The following is an 18,234-nucleotide window of genomic DNA, read 5'->3' as shown; positions in this document are numbered from 1 at the left end:
GGCAAAGGAAGTAAAAATAAAGTGCAGCTGAGCTGAATCTCCCGTGGTAGGATTTCAGTCCTCAGGACCTGGAGCAAACAGCCGTGACCGTGACCTCCGCCCTGGCTGTGTCTGCCTACCCAACCCCCCACCGCCCTGGCCAGCAGTACCTCGAGCTTGGCCAGCTCCTCGCCGTTGTGGAGGATGCGGAAGGAGTAGAGGTGGTCCGGGCTCGGGTCCGGCACCACCTCACAGCCCAGCAGGCTGAGGGGCTGCTGGGCCGCCTTGCTCCGGTTCCGGTCCTGGTAGAAGTACAGGTGACTGTCCCTGACGGAGCACCAGCGTGACTTCCATTGGCTGTTGACCAGCACGTTCAGGTAGCCTGTGGGGAGGGACACGGCTGAGGGGGTGTCGGTGGCCGAGGGCATCCAGGACTGCCCTTGCTTGCCCCTGGACCTCCGGAAACACTTCTCTTAAGTCTCAGCTCCCAGTCTTGCCAAGCTTTGCCTGAGAGAACTTCTCAACCTCGAAGAGGCTGTGAATCTCAGTCTTTCTCCCTCCTGCGTGTGAGGGGCTGGACCCCTTGAAGCAGGGGAGCACACAGCCCTACTGGTTTTTGGAAAAGGCGTGTCCAGAGGGCAGTGAACTGTGTCTTGGACTAGACCAGGCCAGGGGGTATGGGTGGGTGTGTGTGGGTGGGTGTGGATGGGTGTGGGGAGGTGTCATGGGGGGAGTGTGTGGGGGTGTGTGTGCGCGCACGCTGGACCGAGGCTCCCTGGCCTGGCCTCGTCTCCCAGCTCTAAGCCTGTGACCTGCAGCGGCCCTCCCCGACCTCTGCCGGCCCAGGCCACCTGCAGGAAGCCCTCCTCCAGCTATGATCAGTCCCCTCATCTCCACAGCCTTAGCTCCCTAAGCTCCCCTGACACCTTGCCACCCCTGGGTCACTCGGTCTCAGCCTGCAGAGGCCTCCTCCCCTTGGCCAAGTCCTCCTCATCCTCCCAGGGGCAGCTGACCCTGGCCCTCTCGGTTTCTGCCGCACCCCACCCCCGCCACAGCTCTGCTAGCCTCAGAGCACTTGAGAACTGGAACAGTGACACTCTGCTTCCATGTCAGCTTCCCAACTGGACATAGAGCCTGTCAAGGGCATGAACTTGCCATGTCCATCTCGAGCATCCGGGTCTGTGCCCTGTGGCTCCTCCACTAGGGAGCCCTCCTTTCTCCGCCAGCACCCAGGGCCTCTCAGTGCTGGGGTACACCCATTCTGCAGGTCTTTGTTTTTAGATGGCTGCATGTGTCGGGTTCAGCTTCCTCCCCAACTCAGATGAACGTTTATGGAGCTGACACCATGTGCCAAAGCACAGCCTTGTCCCCGGGGCTGGAAAGACCAGTAACAGTCCAGCCTTCGGAACCCTTTCCCACCTGCATGCAGTGAGCTGACATCTGTCTGTGCTGCTCATCTTCCCAGAGGTACCAGTTTGCAGCGTGGATGCCTTTTCCATCTTAAGGGAGCAGCAGCTGCTCTGACCCTTAGCCGGGATGACCCAGGCCCAAGCACCAGAGTCAAAGTGCATGGCCACCTCTGTACCCAGCTCAATGCTGGACTCTCAGTGGGGGTCGGAATTTCTCAGAGCCACGTGACCATCCCATCACAGCAGCAACGTGGAAGAATGTGAGCCTAGGACTTCGGAACACTGGCTCATTCAGGCAGGCGCCTCACTCGCCCATCACAGTTCTCTGGGCCAGAGAGAGGCGGGGAGCTGAGTTGCCAAGCCCCGGGAAGGAGTCTGTGTTCTCTTTGGCCCTTCCCCAGCCACAGGGGACAGGAGCGTGCTTCCCTGCTGAGTAACGTCCAGCAATAGCCCAGCTGCATCTCCCAAAGTGACTCACTGGGACCAGGCTCCCAGGACCAACGCCGTGCCCTCTTGGCGCAAAGGCTGGCCGGGCCGGTACCCAGGGCCCTGGCTGGAGGACCAGCAGGCTCCAAAGAGAAGACCCCATCTTCTGCTGCCTTCCTGTCTCGCCAGCCCACCCTGCCAGCCATGAAGCACAGAGCTGAACTGGGACTCAGGAAAAGAGCCCAGGGCTGGGACACAGGTTCCGTGAAGAGGAGGGAAAGGCCCAAGGATGGACAGTGGTGGCCTTCTGGCCCCAGGGGTAAGCACAGCAATGAGCCTCAGGTTGGAAGCCAGGGTATTTTCTGGGCAAGTCTCTTATCTCTTCTGTCGTTCTCTCTCTCTCTCCCTTGGCCTCAGTTTGCTCAAGGCTGAGTCAGGGCAGTAGAGATGACCCAGCACCCACACACACCCTCTACCAGCTACACAGGCTTTTGTTGCCCTCTTAGTGGCTCTTCCTGGGCCCCTCTCAGTCTCTGCTCCTGCCTGCGGGGCCAGCCCAGCCCGTTCAACTCCTGCCTGCCCTTCAAGGCTCAGGTTCAGGAAGCCGTCTCTGACCACAGAGTAAGAGAGGTTCTTTCTGTCCCTGAGTCCTTGGAGCTCCAAAGACCTCACAGTGTGTGCTTCTGGGTATAAAGTCGTCCTCTCCCTTGAGCTGTAAGCTCTCAGGACCGTGTTTTCTGTCTCCTTGGTCCCCTTTCCCTAACACTGCGCCTGCCATGCTCCTGACATGTGATCAAATGAACACAATCTTAAAGACCATTAGGAGGACAGTCATCAATTACCCTTCACTTCCACACAGGAGCCAGCACTGCAGCAAGAGAGCCTGGGGAGTCATAAAGAGCTCCCTGCTGCAAAGATCAACAGAAACTGTGGGCCGTGGGCTCACTGGCCAGGGAGGGCTTAGAGCAAGACCCCACATCCCTGCCTTCGCTGTCTGAGCTGTCTTCCCGGAGACCAGCCACAGCCCCGGGGGGACAGCCCGCCCTCTGGTCCTGGAGGCAGCTGTAAGTCTTACTGGATGTCTCGAGGGACCTGTCCGGAGGCTCCAGCGAGGTAGATTTCTTCCTGCCCAGGTTCATCAGGTTGCTCAGTTTGAGACCAGCAGAACATTTCTTCTTGACTGTCAAGATGAGAGGAAAAGTCATCAGCCTTGCCCACAGACTACCGACGTGGTCTCACGAAAGACAGAAAAAAACAGCAGAACTGTTCTCTTCCTGTCTGTTCCTCACTGTGGACGCACGCACACACACACACACACGTCTGTTCACACATGCATGCCCACAAGCACATGTCTGTGCTCAAGGCCAGAGTCCACAGGTCAAAGTCGGGTATCTCTAGAACTACACCCTCAAGAGAAGCCCACCAACCTCTCTTATAGAATATGTCAGCACTGGAGAATCTTTACATACTGAACTGGCTCAGAGAGATCTGAACCAGGGTTAGCAAAGAAGAGAGGAAAGAATATTCTACCCCAGCAATTCATGACACTCGCGTCAGTTTGGGCTGCTCTCTTTCTCCGGAATCTATCAGCTGTATATTTAGCAGTTTAGAAATTGGAAGCATGTTGCAATTAGCTGTTAAAACCCAGTAGGCTTGAGCCAAATGGCCAAGCCTCACAAACTGGGATACCACCCTTCTCCCTGCCCTAGGCTGACAGCCAAAGCGTGCGCACCGTCTTTGGTCTCTGGGACTTCAGGGTGACCATCTATGGGGCTTCCACACTCCGAGGCTGACAGGTACTTCTCCGTTATATCTGGCTGTGGAAGAAAGAGACAGAAGTGGGTGATCTTGTCTGGAAACGGTCACCTTGGAGACCACAATTGAAGGGACATAATAGATGACTCTTGGGTGTAGGCCAGGGGTGACCTTGGAGTCCCAGTCACAGGTGGTACATAGCCAGGCTTCCCTGGGGCTCCCTGGAGGACCTGCCTTTGCCCTCCCTTCTGAGCTTCCCTGCCCCGTCCCAGAGCATCTTCCCCTTCTTCAAGCCACCCACATATCCTCGTTCACGAGTTCTCATGGTGACTGCTCCACTGATGTGACAGATGCCCTGAAGCAGGGGGAGAGCAGGTAGCCAGCCTCAGGCGTGCACGAGAGTCAGCACTGCAACTGAAGCTAACTGTCAGGCCCCTGGGACTCACCCCTAGCAGGAGGGTGTGAGGGTGTCTTTTGAGAACTGACTGTGCTACCCACACGTCAGGCTTTGGAGAAGGGCTGGTTTGTGTGCACAGGGTTAGATCACGGTTCGAATCCCACTTAGAACATTCTCTAATCAGGCGGGACCTCTCTGAGCGCCATCCTGCATGTGTATAAAACAGGGAGACTGGCCTGTCTGCATTCCCAGGGCTGTTGTGAGACTAGAGACAGTCCCCTAGAACAGACACTCAGAATATTCCAATCAGGCTTCTTCTAGAACCACTGACTCCAGACCTCTGGAAGACAAACCCAGGGATTCCCAACCATAGGACCTTCACTGGGGGCCAAGGACCGCAGGACCTGGCCGGGGCATCTGCATTCCAGGTCTGTAGGGAGAACTCGTTTCTCATCCCAACATGAAGGAAACCCCAGGCATACTCTGACTTTTCTTATCAGTGACCAAAAAATGAATAAGACAAGGAAAACATCAGCCCTTCTTCTGTCACTCCAGAAGGCTGTGGGTTCTCCTCCTTGGGGGTGGCCTATGCCCACCTGCCTGCCACAGGTGGAGACCCCAAGATGAGAAACAGGGACCCTCCCGCTCTGTGCACACTAGGCTTCAGGTACCCACCTGCAGATACCTGGGGACATGGAATGTGACCCCTTGGCGACAGCACCCCTCGGGCCAGCACCCAGCCCAACTTTCCTGACTTTGACCCTAAAGCGGGGGCCCCGCAGCTCCATGCAAATGAGCAGCAGGACTCTCTGGCTGAGGTCCGTACCTACATGGTTCTCCAGCCTCTGAAGATCTACTAGGGAGTAAGTGGGAGGGAAGAGCCTAGAAAAGTAAATCTCTCTGCCCAAGAAGGGAGGCAAGTGACTTCTGTCCCAATAAATTTTCCCCCAAGCAAGAAACTGTTATAAGTCTCTATCATCCTCATCAGTCTCCCTGCCACGCTGAAGCTACTGCCCTCAGCCAAGCATGGTGTGTTTCTTATCAATCTGGCTGAAGTACAAAAGCAAAGCTCCCAATTTTCCACCTGTAATTTTATGGAGGAAAAAAAAAAAGAATCAAACTCTCTTCTGGACCGTGACAGAAGTGAACCCTCTCGCCCCACCCTGGCAGGGGCAGAGGCTTTGGGTTTTCCCGGTAGCTACGTTGGTAAAGAATCTGCTTGCAGTGCAGGAGATGGGGGTTCGATTCCTGGGTCAGGAAGATCCCCTGGAGAAGGAAATGACAATCCACTCCAGTACTCTTGACTGGGAAATTCCATGGACAGAGAAGCCTTGGGGGCTACAGTCCATGGGGTCAAGAGAGTTGGACATGAACTTAGCGACTGAACCACCACCGGCCAGAGGCTTGCTTACCTTTGGACAGCTCAGGCGCTGGGCATCTGGGGTGAACTGGCTTCCCTCACAAGCTCCTTCGGAAGGCAGGCCGCTGACCTCCTGAATGACCTGAAGGAAGAGGAAGGGCCTTTAGACCTGCACTCACAGCCAGACCACAGCTGGAGCCTGCCCTCCAGGTCGGGGGAGGGCCGGTGTCCCCCCTGCCCTCCTTAGGTCAGCCACCCCTAGGCGGGTGGGGGTGAGAGAGAGAGAGGTTATAGAATTTCCAAGGAGCAGAACACCCTGTCCCACCCCTGCACCCAGCCCACCTATGGCCTTGGGCCCCAGCTGGGTGTGGGGAGGGGGCGTTCCTTGGCCCTGTGTCCAGCAGGCCCCACGTGTTCTGGTGGGGCACCAGGGAACGGAGGGCGAGGTTTGCAGCAGAACCCAAGCAGGCCCAGAGCAGCCGCCCTCAGCTCCACAAGGCCCCTCTTGCCCCATCCTGGGCAGGGGTGGCTGTTCCTTGTGGGGGTAAAAGCAACATTTGCCAGACAGTCCTCTGGCTCCTGGGGGCCGTGGCACTCACTGTGGAGGGTCTGGGTGCTGCCTTGGTCCAACCCCGGCTCCCAGACTTGCCTGTCACTGTCCACCCTGCCTCCTCTGGGAGGAGTCTTTTCATGGGCCAGCGATGCCTCCCTGGAGGCCAGAACGCAAGTGGATTTCAGCTGGACCCCAAGTCCAGGTGGCTGCCAAGGCCACAGAGCTGGCCACTGAGCCCTGTGATCTATCTCCCCAAGACGGATCGCTACCACTTAGGACAGGGGAAGCCCTGCGGACTTGAAGGATGGTAGACCCTTTACCCTGACCATGGCCATCCCTTTGAAAAACTGGGGGAGCTGGGTCTGCAGGAACCCCTGGGGACCGCAGAGGGGAATGGGTCCGCTTCCCGGCGGCCTGGCGCCTCCCTCACCCTGAGCCACTGCTCCGCCTGGTCCCTGCTCTGCAGGCCCAGCACGATCACGTCAGCGTTCAGCGGCGTGATCTTCAGCTTGTGCTCCTTCTTCCGCACTTGCTTCTCCTTGTGCACCACGCTGCTGCCCAGCAAGCTCACGTCCAGCTGAGGACTGTGGTCCTTGGAGGATTTGTAACACTGCAAGAGAGGAGAGGCGAGATGCTGTCAGCCAGGTTCTGCAGAGGAGGGGGCCGCCAGGCAGGGCAGGGCCCGCTGAGAGCTGGACCAAAAGGTCGGACACCTTTGTGCAAGTGCAGAACTGTGACCTCCACCATCAGCGGAGTTTGTTGTCAGCATCAGAACCACCAGGGAGCTCATCTGTGTCTCCCTCAAGCCTCCCCCTCCAACTCTCAGAGACACTCCAGGGCCCTGCCTACCCAAGCAGCTCTAATCCCCCTGCAGATCTGGGCTGGCTCCTATTTTAGGAGTCCTCTGTGGGCAACCCCACCTCCCCAGGGTGGAAGGCCCTTTCCCCAGCTCTCTGCCTCTCTGCTTCTCTTTCTGGCTCAGCTTTCCCAGTAAGGGGCCCAAAGGGGATGAAGGCCAAGTTTATCATCCACTGAGAAATGTGTTAGCAAAGAAAGGAAGCGACTCTCTTCCCGATCAGGGAAAACGTACTACCCTCCGTTTCTCACTTGTAAAACGGGGGTTCTTATGAGGCTGCCTAACAGGACTACCTGAAAGCATCTGCACACAGCAGGACAGGTTTTAACTAGTGAAAAAGGGGTGTTTGTAATGACCCCGTGGAGCCTCAGATTGGGGCATAAAACCAAGTTTTAATTTAAAATAACAAGAAACAGGGCTGTGGTCAGAATACCATCTTCTGATGCCCTTAGGGGTCTTAGATCGGTCATTCAGAATATTCCAACTTCTGAGCAGACGCCGACGGTTCTCACGCTGCACACTGTGGGATTGGGCGCTGGGCAGGGGAGCCCTAACTGGGCAGCAGGCTCTGCCTCCAACCTCCAGAGGCTGAGATGTGAGGAAGGAGGAGCCCACAGACCAGGGGACCAAAAGATCCCTGGAAAAATATCCAGGGGATGGCATTGGGGGAGGAGGGGGTTGGTCATCACAGACCCCTTTGAAAGTCTGCTGACAACTACTAGACCTTTCTAGTTTAGAAAAAAGCATGTTCATCCATGCTCATAAGCTTCTGCGTGCAGTTTCAGGCTGGGGAGAAGTAGAAACTTCCTGATGTAATAGGCTCTGAGCACCTGGCATCCTGGACCACCCCCATCCTGCTCCCAGGAGAGGAGATGGGAGAGGAGCAGGAGGAGAGGAGGGCGCTCACCAGGAGCCTGGTGTCCTTGATGACGCACAGCTGCTTGGCCCACTGGCCCAGCCACTTCTTGCGCCAGAGGAAGGCGCAGATGCGGGCGTCGCGCATCAGCTCGATGCTGGCCTCGGGCGAGGGCCACTGGTAGGGGGCTGACTTGCCCTTGCTGCTCTCCTCCTCGTCGTAGGACTCGTAGGAGCTGCTCACGGCCTCTCCATCCTCTGCAAGGGAAGAGCTCGCTGTCACAGCCCTGCCGGGCAAGGGATGCTCCTAAACAGGCTTTGCTCCTTTGTGAGGGTGGGCAGCAGGGGAACAGCCCTCCCCTCCCTGCCCCCTGGGACCAGCCCATCGCCACCAACCGCAAGCCCAGGCAGCCTTTCTGGCCCCTAAACCGCTGAGCAGTGTCTTGAATGCTGCCTCTGGTCACAGACACAGATAACGTGAAACCGGGTTTCTCCCCTTTCCTCCTCAAATCCTGTCATCTCAGACCCCACGGAAACCTCTGACCAGACACTGTCCTCAGACGTGGGCTCTTGAGAAAACCCGTGCTGGCCTCGGGGCCTCCGCTTCCTCAACTGAAGGATGAAGCGGTGGGTGGACTCTTTCTTGGTTCTTCTGGTGTGTATGCGTGGGTGATGCTCTATCATTCTAAGGCCCCAGGAAGAGAGGGTTGCCATCTGAGCCCAGAGGTGGGCAAGCCTCCAGCGGTCGCCCCCCAACTCCCCCGCCAGGCCTGTTCTGTCCCTGTCCTGTCCTGGGGGCAGCGAGAAGCAAAAGTGCAGTAACCCACAGCAGGAGTGGACCTTCCCGGCCACCCTCCCCCTCCTAAGGTCACAGACACAGCCCTCCTGGAGAATCCACTCTTATCCTCCACAGACTGTTCTCTCTCCCCACAGAAGACCTCCCAGCATGAACCCCGCTCCTCCTGCTCACCTCCACCTGATACCCTTCCTTCCTGGCAATGAGCCACACTTACGGTTTTATTCTCTTTAAAAGAACCCCCCAATTTACCACATCTCACCCAATCCTGTACCCACTCCACGTGCCTCAGTTTCTGCCCCCACCACTTTGCCAGAATTGCTCTTCTGGGCCTCACTGCCCTCTTCAAGGCCAACAGAAACTAGGTGCAGAAAAAAATATCAATCAAACGCCAAAATGCAAGACATGGAAAAAAGAGAACCTCAGGATTCAGGTCCAGCAACCTCTGGCTCAGCTCAGGAATTCTGCTTATCATAATCCTGCTTATCATAGCCCTGCTCTGGCCTCTGCTTGAATTCCCCCATGGGCAGGGAGCTCACTACCCCTGGTTGCTGGACAATTGCTTCCTTGCTGGGCAGCTCTAACAGAAAGTCGTATCTACTCCCCTATGACTTCCATAGACATGTTCTGTCCCCTCAAGTCAGAGTGAACAGAACCTCTCTTTCATCTCTACATTACCCATCGGGAAAGAGACAGCTCATGGGTCCCCTGTCTTCTCTTCTCCAGAAGCTTCTGGTACACCCTGCATAGCTAGGTTCCTGCATACTAAGAAAACAGAACCACCTTTGAACTAGAAATATAGGAAAATGGAACGAGGCCACGGCCACAGTTATTCTAGCTACAAGGCCAATAAAAATGTGCTTTATTTTGCTTTAATATTTCTAAAAATAACACTTTGACTACTTTAATATCAGTTTTCTTTAAAAGCAGTGTGATACTGCTCCCCTTCCTGACAATAAAAAAGTCACAGTATTCACAATTTTACACCTATTAAATACGCAGACTGAAAACAGTGGTGCCACCTGGTAGGGGACCCTGACCTCTTGTACGGCTGGTGGCGACATAAATTAACACCAGCCTCTCAGGAAACAACCCATCAGCCTGTTTTTTCGAAAGCCATAAAAACATCCATCCCCTCTGACCCAATAATCCCAGTCTTGGGAGTTTAACCAAGGAAACTACCTTTTTAAAAAGGAAGGAAGGCGGGCAGGGAGAGGTTACATGCATTAAGATATTCATGCAAGTACTTCTGAACAGTCAGCAGAAGGAGGCTGGAGAAAGCGTGATTTCATCCAGGGGACCATGCAACCGTAATTAGTGAAAGCTCTTGCAAGCTAGTCTGCAACTTGAGAAACTCCTTAAGATGGCAAGTGAGAAAGCACAGTTCCAATCATCTATGCAAAGGCCACACGGAGAATTCAATGATTCGATCTGGTGGTGGGGTGATTCTGTACAAAAAAAAAGTCAGCACTGCATTAGCTGCACAATAAATGGAAGAAGACAGATGCAGCCGTTGGGGTATCTCTTTCAGTGGGTTAGTGGGTGGGGCTAGAGTATATAGTGTGAAGAAGCTGGCCAGACCCCACCCTCTTCCCCGCCCCCAGCTGTTTTGTGCTCCTGGGGTTGCCCCACCTGTTCCATGGAGAATTCTAATGTCTGCCCATTCCCAGGGGGGAATGGGATGATACCTGGAATGGCTCAGAGGAAATTTTAGGGCAAATGTATTGACCATTTTATTTATCCCTAAGAGCGATCATGGCACCACCATAAGTGAAGGATATTGTTAAACAGACACCTGGCTGCCAGAGGTCGCAGGATAAGCAGGAGGGAAAGGCAGGATGCTCAGATAATTTCAGCCCCCTTTTGGCTGCCCCTGGTGGGCACCGCAGCCACCGCGTACTGTGGCACGTCCTCAGGAACAGAGGCCGGCACGGCCCTGCCGTGCCCTGCGTCCTCATCATTCCAGATGCCACAGGCAGGGGTCTGCAGAGGGGTGACACAGGGCAGCCTCATGCAGGACCTGCACACGAGGACAGGAAGCGGGTGGCGGCCACCCTCGGGCATGCACCCCGCCTCCGCGAGCCAGGCAGCAGGCATGGGGATCACTGGCATTCCCACTCTGGGACGAGCAGTACCCAAGGTGATGGTGGCGTAAACGACTCCTTCAGGCACCTGTACCCATCTGGGGACTCCACAAGGGGGATATCTGCCGGGATGGCCTGTGGCATTTCCGGAAGCACAGAAAGAGACAAGAGGAAGAGAGAGAAGATGAAGAGAGGGGCAGGAACAGAGGCAGAGACACAAAGAGATGTGGCGACGTGGCTGCCCGTCCATCAGAAGTGAGCGTGTTCCCATCAGAGGTGTGGGCTCATCGGGCAAGGCCCCAGCCTGACCAAGGACATCATTTCCCAGCTCCTTCCCATCCAGAGACGTCATTGCCTGTCACCAACGGAATGTGGAGAGAAGCCCTGGGTGTCCTTCTGGCTGGTGCCTTTAAGAAGCACACAGAGGTCCTCCACCCTCTTTGCAGAGGCTTCTGTGGCCTCAGAGGGTGGCCAAGCCGACGCTGGAAGGAGCCTGCTGACCAGTAATGCCCACGCTGAACTGTTCCAAGAGTGAGAATCAGATTTGCACTGGGCTACTATAAACTGCCAGGGGGTGCTGTTTGTTACAGCAGCTGCCATTACCCCGGCAGGAGGCATCATCCGTGCAGGAGCTATACTCACAGCAGGCCACTTACTACACTTGGGTTCAGAGAGAGCCACCTGGCCCACGGGAGGCGTGAGGGGACAGTGCTGATAAAGCAGCCCAGGAAGCCAGCCCCTGGTCTTCTGCAGGAAGTCAGCAAAATTGCTGATGGCCAAGAACTAGAGCAAGGAGCTGGAGTCCAGCGGTTGCTCCTCTTGTTGTGACCAGGGGTCAAACAGGTGTGGTGGACGACAGGCTGGAAACAAGGACAGCCCAGCTTTTAATGCAGGGGAAGGTCCCCCAGGTCATCCTCGGTCGTTGTGCTGGCAGGAGAGAAAAGGCAACTGGGCATCTTCCCACCGCCCCTACTTGCTGACCTTGGGATGACCCCCCTCTCCTCCTAGTCCTGGATAAAACCAATACGAATTTCCAGTTGAGAGACAAACACCGAGATCCTTCTGACCACTTGTTTGTGTCGAGATGAAGTCTGCCCCACAGACAGGCCCCTGGGAGCGTCTGGGAGGCAGGCCCTGGCTGGCAGGGGCCACACCCCAGAGAGACGGGCTTCAGAGGCATGGAGGTGCTCACCGGGGTGAGTCAGGGCTCCCACCTTCCAGACGCACCCAGACAGCCCTGCTGCGCCCACAGCTCCGGTCTGAAATCACAGTCCAGCGGTGACTTGGCAACACCTCACAAGCTAAGTGACGTCTGCCCACAAAGCCAGTCTCTTAGAATAAAATTCCATGAGTCCCGAGAGTCCCTCGCCTCCCACACAGTTCCTGGGACTGCAGACAGTAGGTGAGGCATGAAAAAAGAGGACAAGGATCCCATGTGCTCCAGGGGACTTGTCCCATCTCATCCCCAACACCAACAAGGCCCCTTTAGGCCAAGTTCATTCCCCACGTCAGGGACATTGACTTCCCATATCTGCAAATTGCCTTATGCTTTCAGAGACCTTTCACTTACAAAAAAGGGGAAGAGGAGGAGGTAAGAAAGGGAGAGAGTGAGGGGACCAGAATCTAGCTACCCCAGAGAGTAGGGTCACAACCATCTCTCCCAGGACCTTCAGGTGTTTCTGTGTTATAGAACCCCCACAACAAGAGCATTTCTGATCCAGCCTCATCAGGCTGAGAACCACTGGCCGAGGACAAGAGCACGCCAGCGTGAGCCATGCCCCCAGAGCAAAGACTGTCTTTTTAATACCTATATTAGGTCTGCCACGAAGTAACCCTCTAAAGGCTAGAGAAAAGTCTATTCAGAGAAAAGCTAAGGGTCTTTACCAGGGTCTACAGCTGCCTTCCGTGTCCACATCTCCTATTCATCTCATCCAACCCTACCTGCTCCTGCCACGCTGGCCTCCAAACGTGCCGAGGGCCCTCCCGCCTCAGGGCCTTTGCATGTGCTGTGCACTCTGTTCCTCCTGCAGGTACCAACCCCACCCACTTGCCACTTCTTTAAGATCTGCTCAGAGAGGCCCTCCCTAAGTTAGAATAACATCCCTCTCCTGCCCCAACTCAGCCCTTGCCGCTTTGGGTCCTGACAAGTTATCACCACCTGACACATCCCATGTCTCTATGCTGCCTGTCTTCTCTCCCAGAATCTAAGTGCTGTGACTGCTGAGTCGTGCTGAGTTCCCACTCCTGGAAGCATGCTGGGTTCACGGTGGGAGCCCAGGGACTATCAGTCCAGTGAAAGGACCTTGAAAAGTGGGCTCTGCCTCAGCCTGACCACATTTCCATGGCTTCCGGGGCCTTGTGCCACTTGGCCAGCACACCTCTCCTCTGTCACATCTCTGTGCTGAATCCACAACATCCAGGCAGGACCACAGAAAGCATCAGACACAGTAAACCCAGCCCACTGGGGACCATCCTAAGCCCTGCCCTGCAGGTGGGCTGGGTCTGCTGTAGGTCTCAGCTTGCCATCAGACCACTGGTCAAATGCTCTGTGGCCAGCTCTTGACTTGGGCCATGCTCTCTGGGAGGAGCATCCCAGGCCCCACTGTGTTTCCAGCCAGGGTGAGCGTGCCGGTCACCACGAGGGGAGTTGGCGCCGGCATCTGTGCAGGAAGTGGTCAGCCCCCTCCCAGCCCTGTCCCCAGGATGTACCATTGAGGGATGTGTCATACGGCTCAGCCTCTTCATAGTAACCCTCTGGAGACTCGATCTTCGGGACAGAGAGCTGTTTACGTTCTGGAATCTGTGGTATGAATAAATAAAACAAACATTTTCAGATACGACACACTGGGAACAACTCAGAATTAAACCTTTGGGTGGAAAGGAGAGGGAACCAGGAGAAAAAAATGCCCAGCTTGGACGTCAAGCAAGTCGGGAGGGAAAACAGATTACAGCGACCCCCGTCAGCTGCCCTGTCCACAGTGTTTGGTTTGCATCAGCTGAAGGGCTGTGGGTGTGTCGTGTAACCTCACCAAACCTCAGAGTTCTCCCCTGCAAAATGAGGCTCTGACGGCCACCGCACACCCAGTATAGTTGTACACGTGGTGTAATGCACTTACAGGTGCAGGTGGCATCAGGCTGTCATGGCAGCTATGATGGCTTCTACATAGAATATACTTTCTACAAAGACCAGAGCTCATCAGGGGCATGCAGGGGAAGAGCACCAGGCTTCTAACCCCCAAATGTCTCCAATAATAAGTTAAAACATTGGCTCAGCAGATATTGGATGGTTCCTGCAGACTAGCTGAGAGATGCAACCAGACGGTTGGGAGTCAGTCCTGAGAAACACTTAACTAGGCAATGAATGCTCACAGCTCCTGATAATGACTGAAAGTCACTCAGTCACGTCCGACTCTGCGACCCATAGATTATATATATAGTTCACAGAATCTCCAGGCCAGAATATCGGAATGGGTAGTCTTTCCTTTCTCCAGAGGGTTATCCCAACTCAGGGATTGAACCCAGGTCTCCTGCATTGCAGGTGGATTCCTTACCAGCTGAGCCACAGGGGAAGCCTAAGAATACTGGAGTGGGTAGCCTTTCCCTTCTCCAGGGGATCTTCCTGACCCAGGAATCAACCTGGGGTCTCCTGCACTGCAGGCGGATTCTTTACCAACTGAGCTATCAGGGAAGCCCACGGCTCCTGATAGACAAGGTCAAATCTCCACGGGAGCCTGGAGGGTATGAGGAACATTTAGGACCAAGGAAGGATGCTCAGAGGATAAGACAACCCTGAACTTCTTACATGACATGAGGGTGAATGAGCATAATTGGAGTAGGATAAAAAAGAAACAAAAACATATGCGACTGTGGAGCACAGAGGGTGAAACTGTTCTCTATCCTTCCATTATTCCATCTGTAAGATGGGCACCGGACTATGAAGGTAATATAAGCAATAGCAGGCGAGAAAAAGACAGGCAAGACTTCTCTGGTGGTCCAGTGGCTAAGAATCTGCCTGCCAATGCAGGGAACACAGGTTCGATCCCTGGGCCAGGAAGATTCCACATGCCACAGAGCAACTAAGCCTGTGCACCACAACGACCGAGCCTGCATGGTAGAGCCCATGTTCTGCAATGAGAAGCCACCGCAACGAGAAGTTTCTGCTCCACAGCTAGAAAGTAGTCCCCACTCGCCACAGCTAGAGAAAGCCTGCCTGCAGCAACGAAGGCCCAGCACAGCCAAGAATAACAAAAAAATTAATTAAAAAAAAAAAAAGTAGATTGTGGTGTGAATATTAGTACATACAGTTCATCAACGTGTAAGCATCCATCCACATGGGTCTCCAATGTCTATCTGAATCACAAAGTCCCTACAGAGGGCCAAGGGAACCTTGATGAGTTGAGAACAGACATGGCAAAAGCTGGAGTGCATTCCCACTCCTGGTTTTCAGAGGTCCTTGCGCTGGGCATTCCACATGGGGAACCCATGGGCTGTTGGGGATTCGCTGTCCTACCCAGAAGAGGGCCAGGCAGTCAGGGTACGGAGAATCTAGAAATCTTTGCCTTGGAAAACGAGCTTCTTTGGGGGACCTATGACACAGAACTTCTCCAGCCCTGGCCCCAGCAATAGTGGGAGAACAGTCAGCATGGCCTTGAGTCCCAGTGGGACAATACTCAGCAAGGGCCACGAGGGCATCTGATCCCAGGTTCCTCTGGGGTAGAGCGATGCTCCTGCAGTTGCTGCCCCCAAACCAGGCTCCCAGAGCCAATTCTTCTGTGGTTTGGCTAGTGGAGCTATCTATATGGCCTCTAGAGTGAAACTAACCGGGTTTGAATTCAGGCTTTAGGAGTCCATAGCCTTAACCGTGAATATGTGACAGCCTCTCTGTGCCTCACTTACCCTCTCCATAAAACAAGAGCCTGTCTTGAGGATTCAAGGAGACAAGTGTGATTGAGTTTCCATAGGGCTGGTGTGCTAAGGTCACTTCAGTCATTTCTGACTCTTTGCGACCCCATGGACTGCAGCCTGCGAGGCTCCTCTGTCCATGGGATTCTCCAGGTAAGAATACTGGAGTGGGCTGCCATCTCCTACTCCAGGGGATCTTCCCGACCCAGGGATCGAACCTGGGTCTCCCTCGTTGCAGGCAGATTCTTTACCGTCTGAGCCACCAAGGAAGCCACATCAAATACGAGGAGGCTCTTGCCACCACTGTCTGGGGCCTCCCAGCCCAGGCGCCTGCATTGGCCAGGTCACAGGAGTGCTGTCCGACAAGCTGAGACACGTCCGCATGAAGAGGGCCGGCAGAGGCCAGGTCACCACCTGGCTCCCACACATTTTTCTAACGCCATCTGGCCCGATACCAAGAGAGCCAACAGAAGTCCCAGAGGCAGGCTCTGAACAGCTTTCCGCCCCAGCAGGTGCACCACACAGCACGCAGGAAGGAACGGAAGACTCGGCTCATTTCCTAGGCAGCCCAGCTGCATTCAGCGCTGGCAGGTGCGGCTGTGGGGCAAGCGGGGTGGGCTCCTCCCTGGGGCGGGGGTCGTGCACACAGTGGTAGCTGCTCGTGGCTGACCCTTCACCTTTGCTGCTCCGGGCATTCCCGGCCCCTTGGTCAGCCAGAGGAAGGGCGGACTGTGAAAGCCAGCTGTGGTTCTCTGAGAGCCGACTTCCTGGGGTCAGGAGGGGAAAGCGTTTCCCCTTCCCTGGGCCCTGCCAAGGTTTCTGCAGATGGGTGCTGAGGCTCAGGGTTCCTGAGGAGGCCAGGCCTCCAGCTTCATCCTCCAAGAAGCCCTTCTCCCCTTGAGGGGGTGTGGGGACCCTTCTCGTGGTAAGAAGGTGGGTCCCATCTGGAGAGAAGTTCTGAGCACCCAAGATCCAGCTCTGGTCTGGATACCCACGATTAGAACAGGACAGAAGGAGGGGGGCAAGCCATCCAGCAGGAACTCCTGATGGTCGTTATCTCCACAGGGGACCTGCCCTCTTGTCCAGGAGTGGAGCACCAGGGGGTGTTTCTTGAGGGTCTCCCAAACCTTTCACTGTACCAAATCATCTATAAATGGATCGATACAGAGAGGCATATAGGGCGGAGGCAGGAGTCTGACCTCCAGGGCTGGCACATCTGAGCTGTGTGACTTTGGGCAACTGACTTGACCTCTCTGGGCCTCAGATCCTCTGCTGCAAAATGGGGAGGGTAGAAATAACCATCACATGGTGTCATTGTAAGGATTAAACTGCACTCAGCATTATTAAGTAACAGATACTAGTTTTCACTAAGCTTCAGAATAAAGTACAATAATGTCAAAGGGAGAAAAGCTGCACGTGTGCGTGTTTGGTGGAGGAAGACCACGGGCTGTCTGGGAGGATACTGAGGAGGTATTTGAGCATGACCTGGCTTATACTACACTTTCCCTCCTTAAAGAACAGGACAGCCTCTGTCCCCAGGGTTGCCAGGGCCAAAGATAAGAGCCCAGGTCAAGTTTAAGGATAAAACGATTCCAACAATTCAGAAGAGCGTCACATAATTACACAGACCCAACAGTCTATTATCAGAGGTTGAAGGAGCAAGAGATCCTAAATGCCAGGAATTAAGAATAAAGGAAAATTATTTTAATCATCATCATGACGACATCGATGGTGCACATTCAATGAGGATGCCAAGGAGATGTAACTTGGGAACCTGAAATAATGTTCTCACGGTTCACAGGAAGGGCCAGGGAAGAAAGCCACCCCGCTCAGGGTGATGTGCCAGAGGTTGGCAAACGTTTCCTATAAAGAGAGAAAGAGGGATTCACAGGCCACTGGGGCTATGCAACCCTGCTACTGGAGTGCAGTGAAGTGAAATGAAAGTCGCTCAGTTGTGTCCGACTCTTTGCAGCCCCATGGACTGTAGCCCGCTGGGCTCCTCTGTCCATGGAATTCTCCAGGCAAGAATACTGGAGTGGATTGCCACTTCCTTCTCCAGGGGATCTTCCCAACCCAGGAATCGAACATGGGATTTCCCAGGCAAGGATACCGGAGTGGGCTGCCATTTCCTTCTCCATTGTAGTGCAGAGGAACCCATAAATAATACACAGATGAATAAGCTTGGCTGAATTCCAACAAAATGTTATTTACCAAAGCAGGTGGTGCAGGATTTGGTCATGGGCTTGGCTTCCCACATGGCTTGGTGGGTAAAGAATCTGCCTGCAACACAGAAGACCTGGGTTTGATCCCTGGGTCAGGAAGATTCCAGGAGAGAGGAAAGGCAACCCACTCTAGTATTCTTGCCTGGAGAATCCAATGGCAGAGGAACCTGGTGGGGTCCATGGGGTCGCACAGAGTCAGACACAACCGAGTGACTGAGCAGGCACGTACTTCAGCAGTTCTGATTTGGATGAGACACAGAGCTGGAGGTGAGGGGCGGCCCCAGGTGACTTGAGGCGTTCTTGCAGTTCTGAACAACCAGCCCCAGGGTGCACTGTGGCAGGTTCAGGGTGGGGGCGAGCGGACGCAGTCCTGGCTTCCCAGACCGACCACGGCGACGCCGTCGGTGGCGTCAGCTGCTCCCCTCACAGAAGCCCAGCACCGACGCGTGTGCAGGCCTCAGCGGGGACGGGTGGAGACGGCCGCGCTGGCCAGGAGCGGAATGGTGCCAGCAAACATCTGTTTCTTCTACAGCAACCACAGCACCTGGCTGGGCCAACTGCGGCCTGGACGTGCCAAGGCTGCCTGAGTCACTGGCCACACCCAGACCCCTGGCTGCCCCCTCCAGTACTGGACGGGCTG

At 55.0% G+C, this 18,234-nt stretch overlaps 1 protein-coding gene across 3 annotated transcripts in view; it reads right to left on the bottom strand.

Annotated features, from left to right (window-relative positions):
• AFAP1L2 (actin filament associated protein 1-like 2) overlaps nt 1–18,234 on the bottom strand; it is a 145,775-nt gene that overhangs the window by 13,125 nt on the left and 114,416 nt on the right. For all 3 annotated transcript variants that reach the window (XM_010859300.1, XM_010859298.1, XM_010859299.1), the window contains exons 5-11: nt 13,180–13,270; nt 7,643–7,848; nt 6,310–6,489; nt 5,379–5,468; nt 3,547–3,631; nt 2,890–2,994; nt 150–361 (exon numbers count right to left, since the gene is read on the bottom strand). In XM_010859300.1, the coding sequence (XP_010857602.1) occupies nt 150–361; nt 2,890–2,994; nt 3,547–3,631; nt 5,379–5,468; nt 6,310–6,489; nt 7,643–7,848; nt 13,180–13,270 (969 nt within the window). The remainder of the gene's footprint in view (nt 1–149; nt 362–2,889; nt 2,995–3,546; nt 3,632–5,378; nt 5,469–6,309; nt 6,490–7,642; nt 7,849–13,179; nt 13,271–18,234) is intronic.

This window comes from Bison bison, unplaced genomic scaffold, assembly GCF_000754665.1.
Source record: "Bison bison bison isolate TAMUID 2011002044 unplaced genomic scaffold, Bison_UMD1.0 scf7180017864456, whole genome shotgun sequence".
NCBI lineage: Eukaryota > Metazoa > Chordata > Mammalia > Artiodactyla > Bovidae > Bison > Bison bison.
This window is presented reverse-complemented; position numbering and strand designations above follow the sequence as displayed.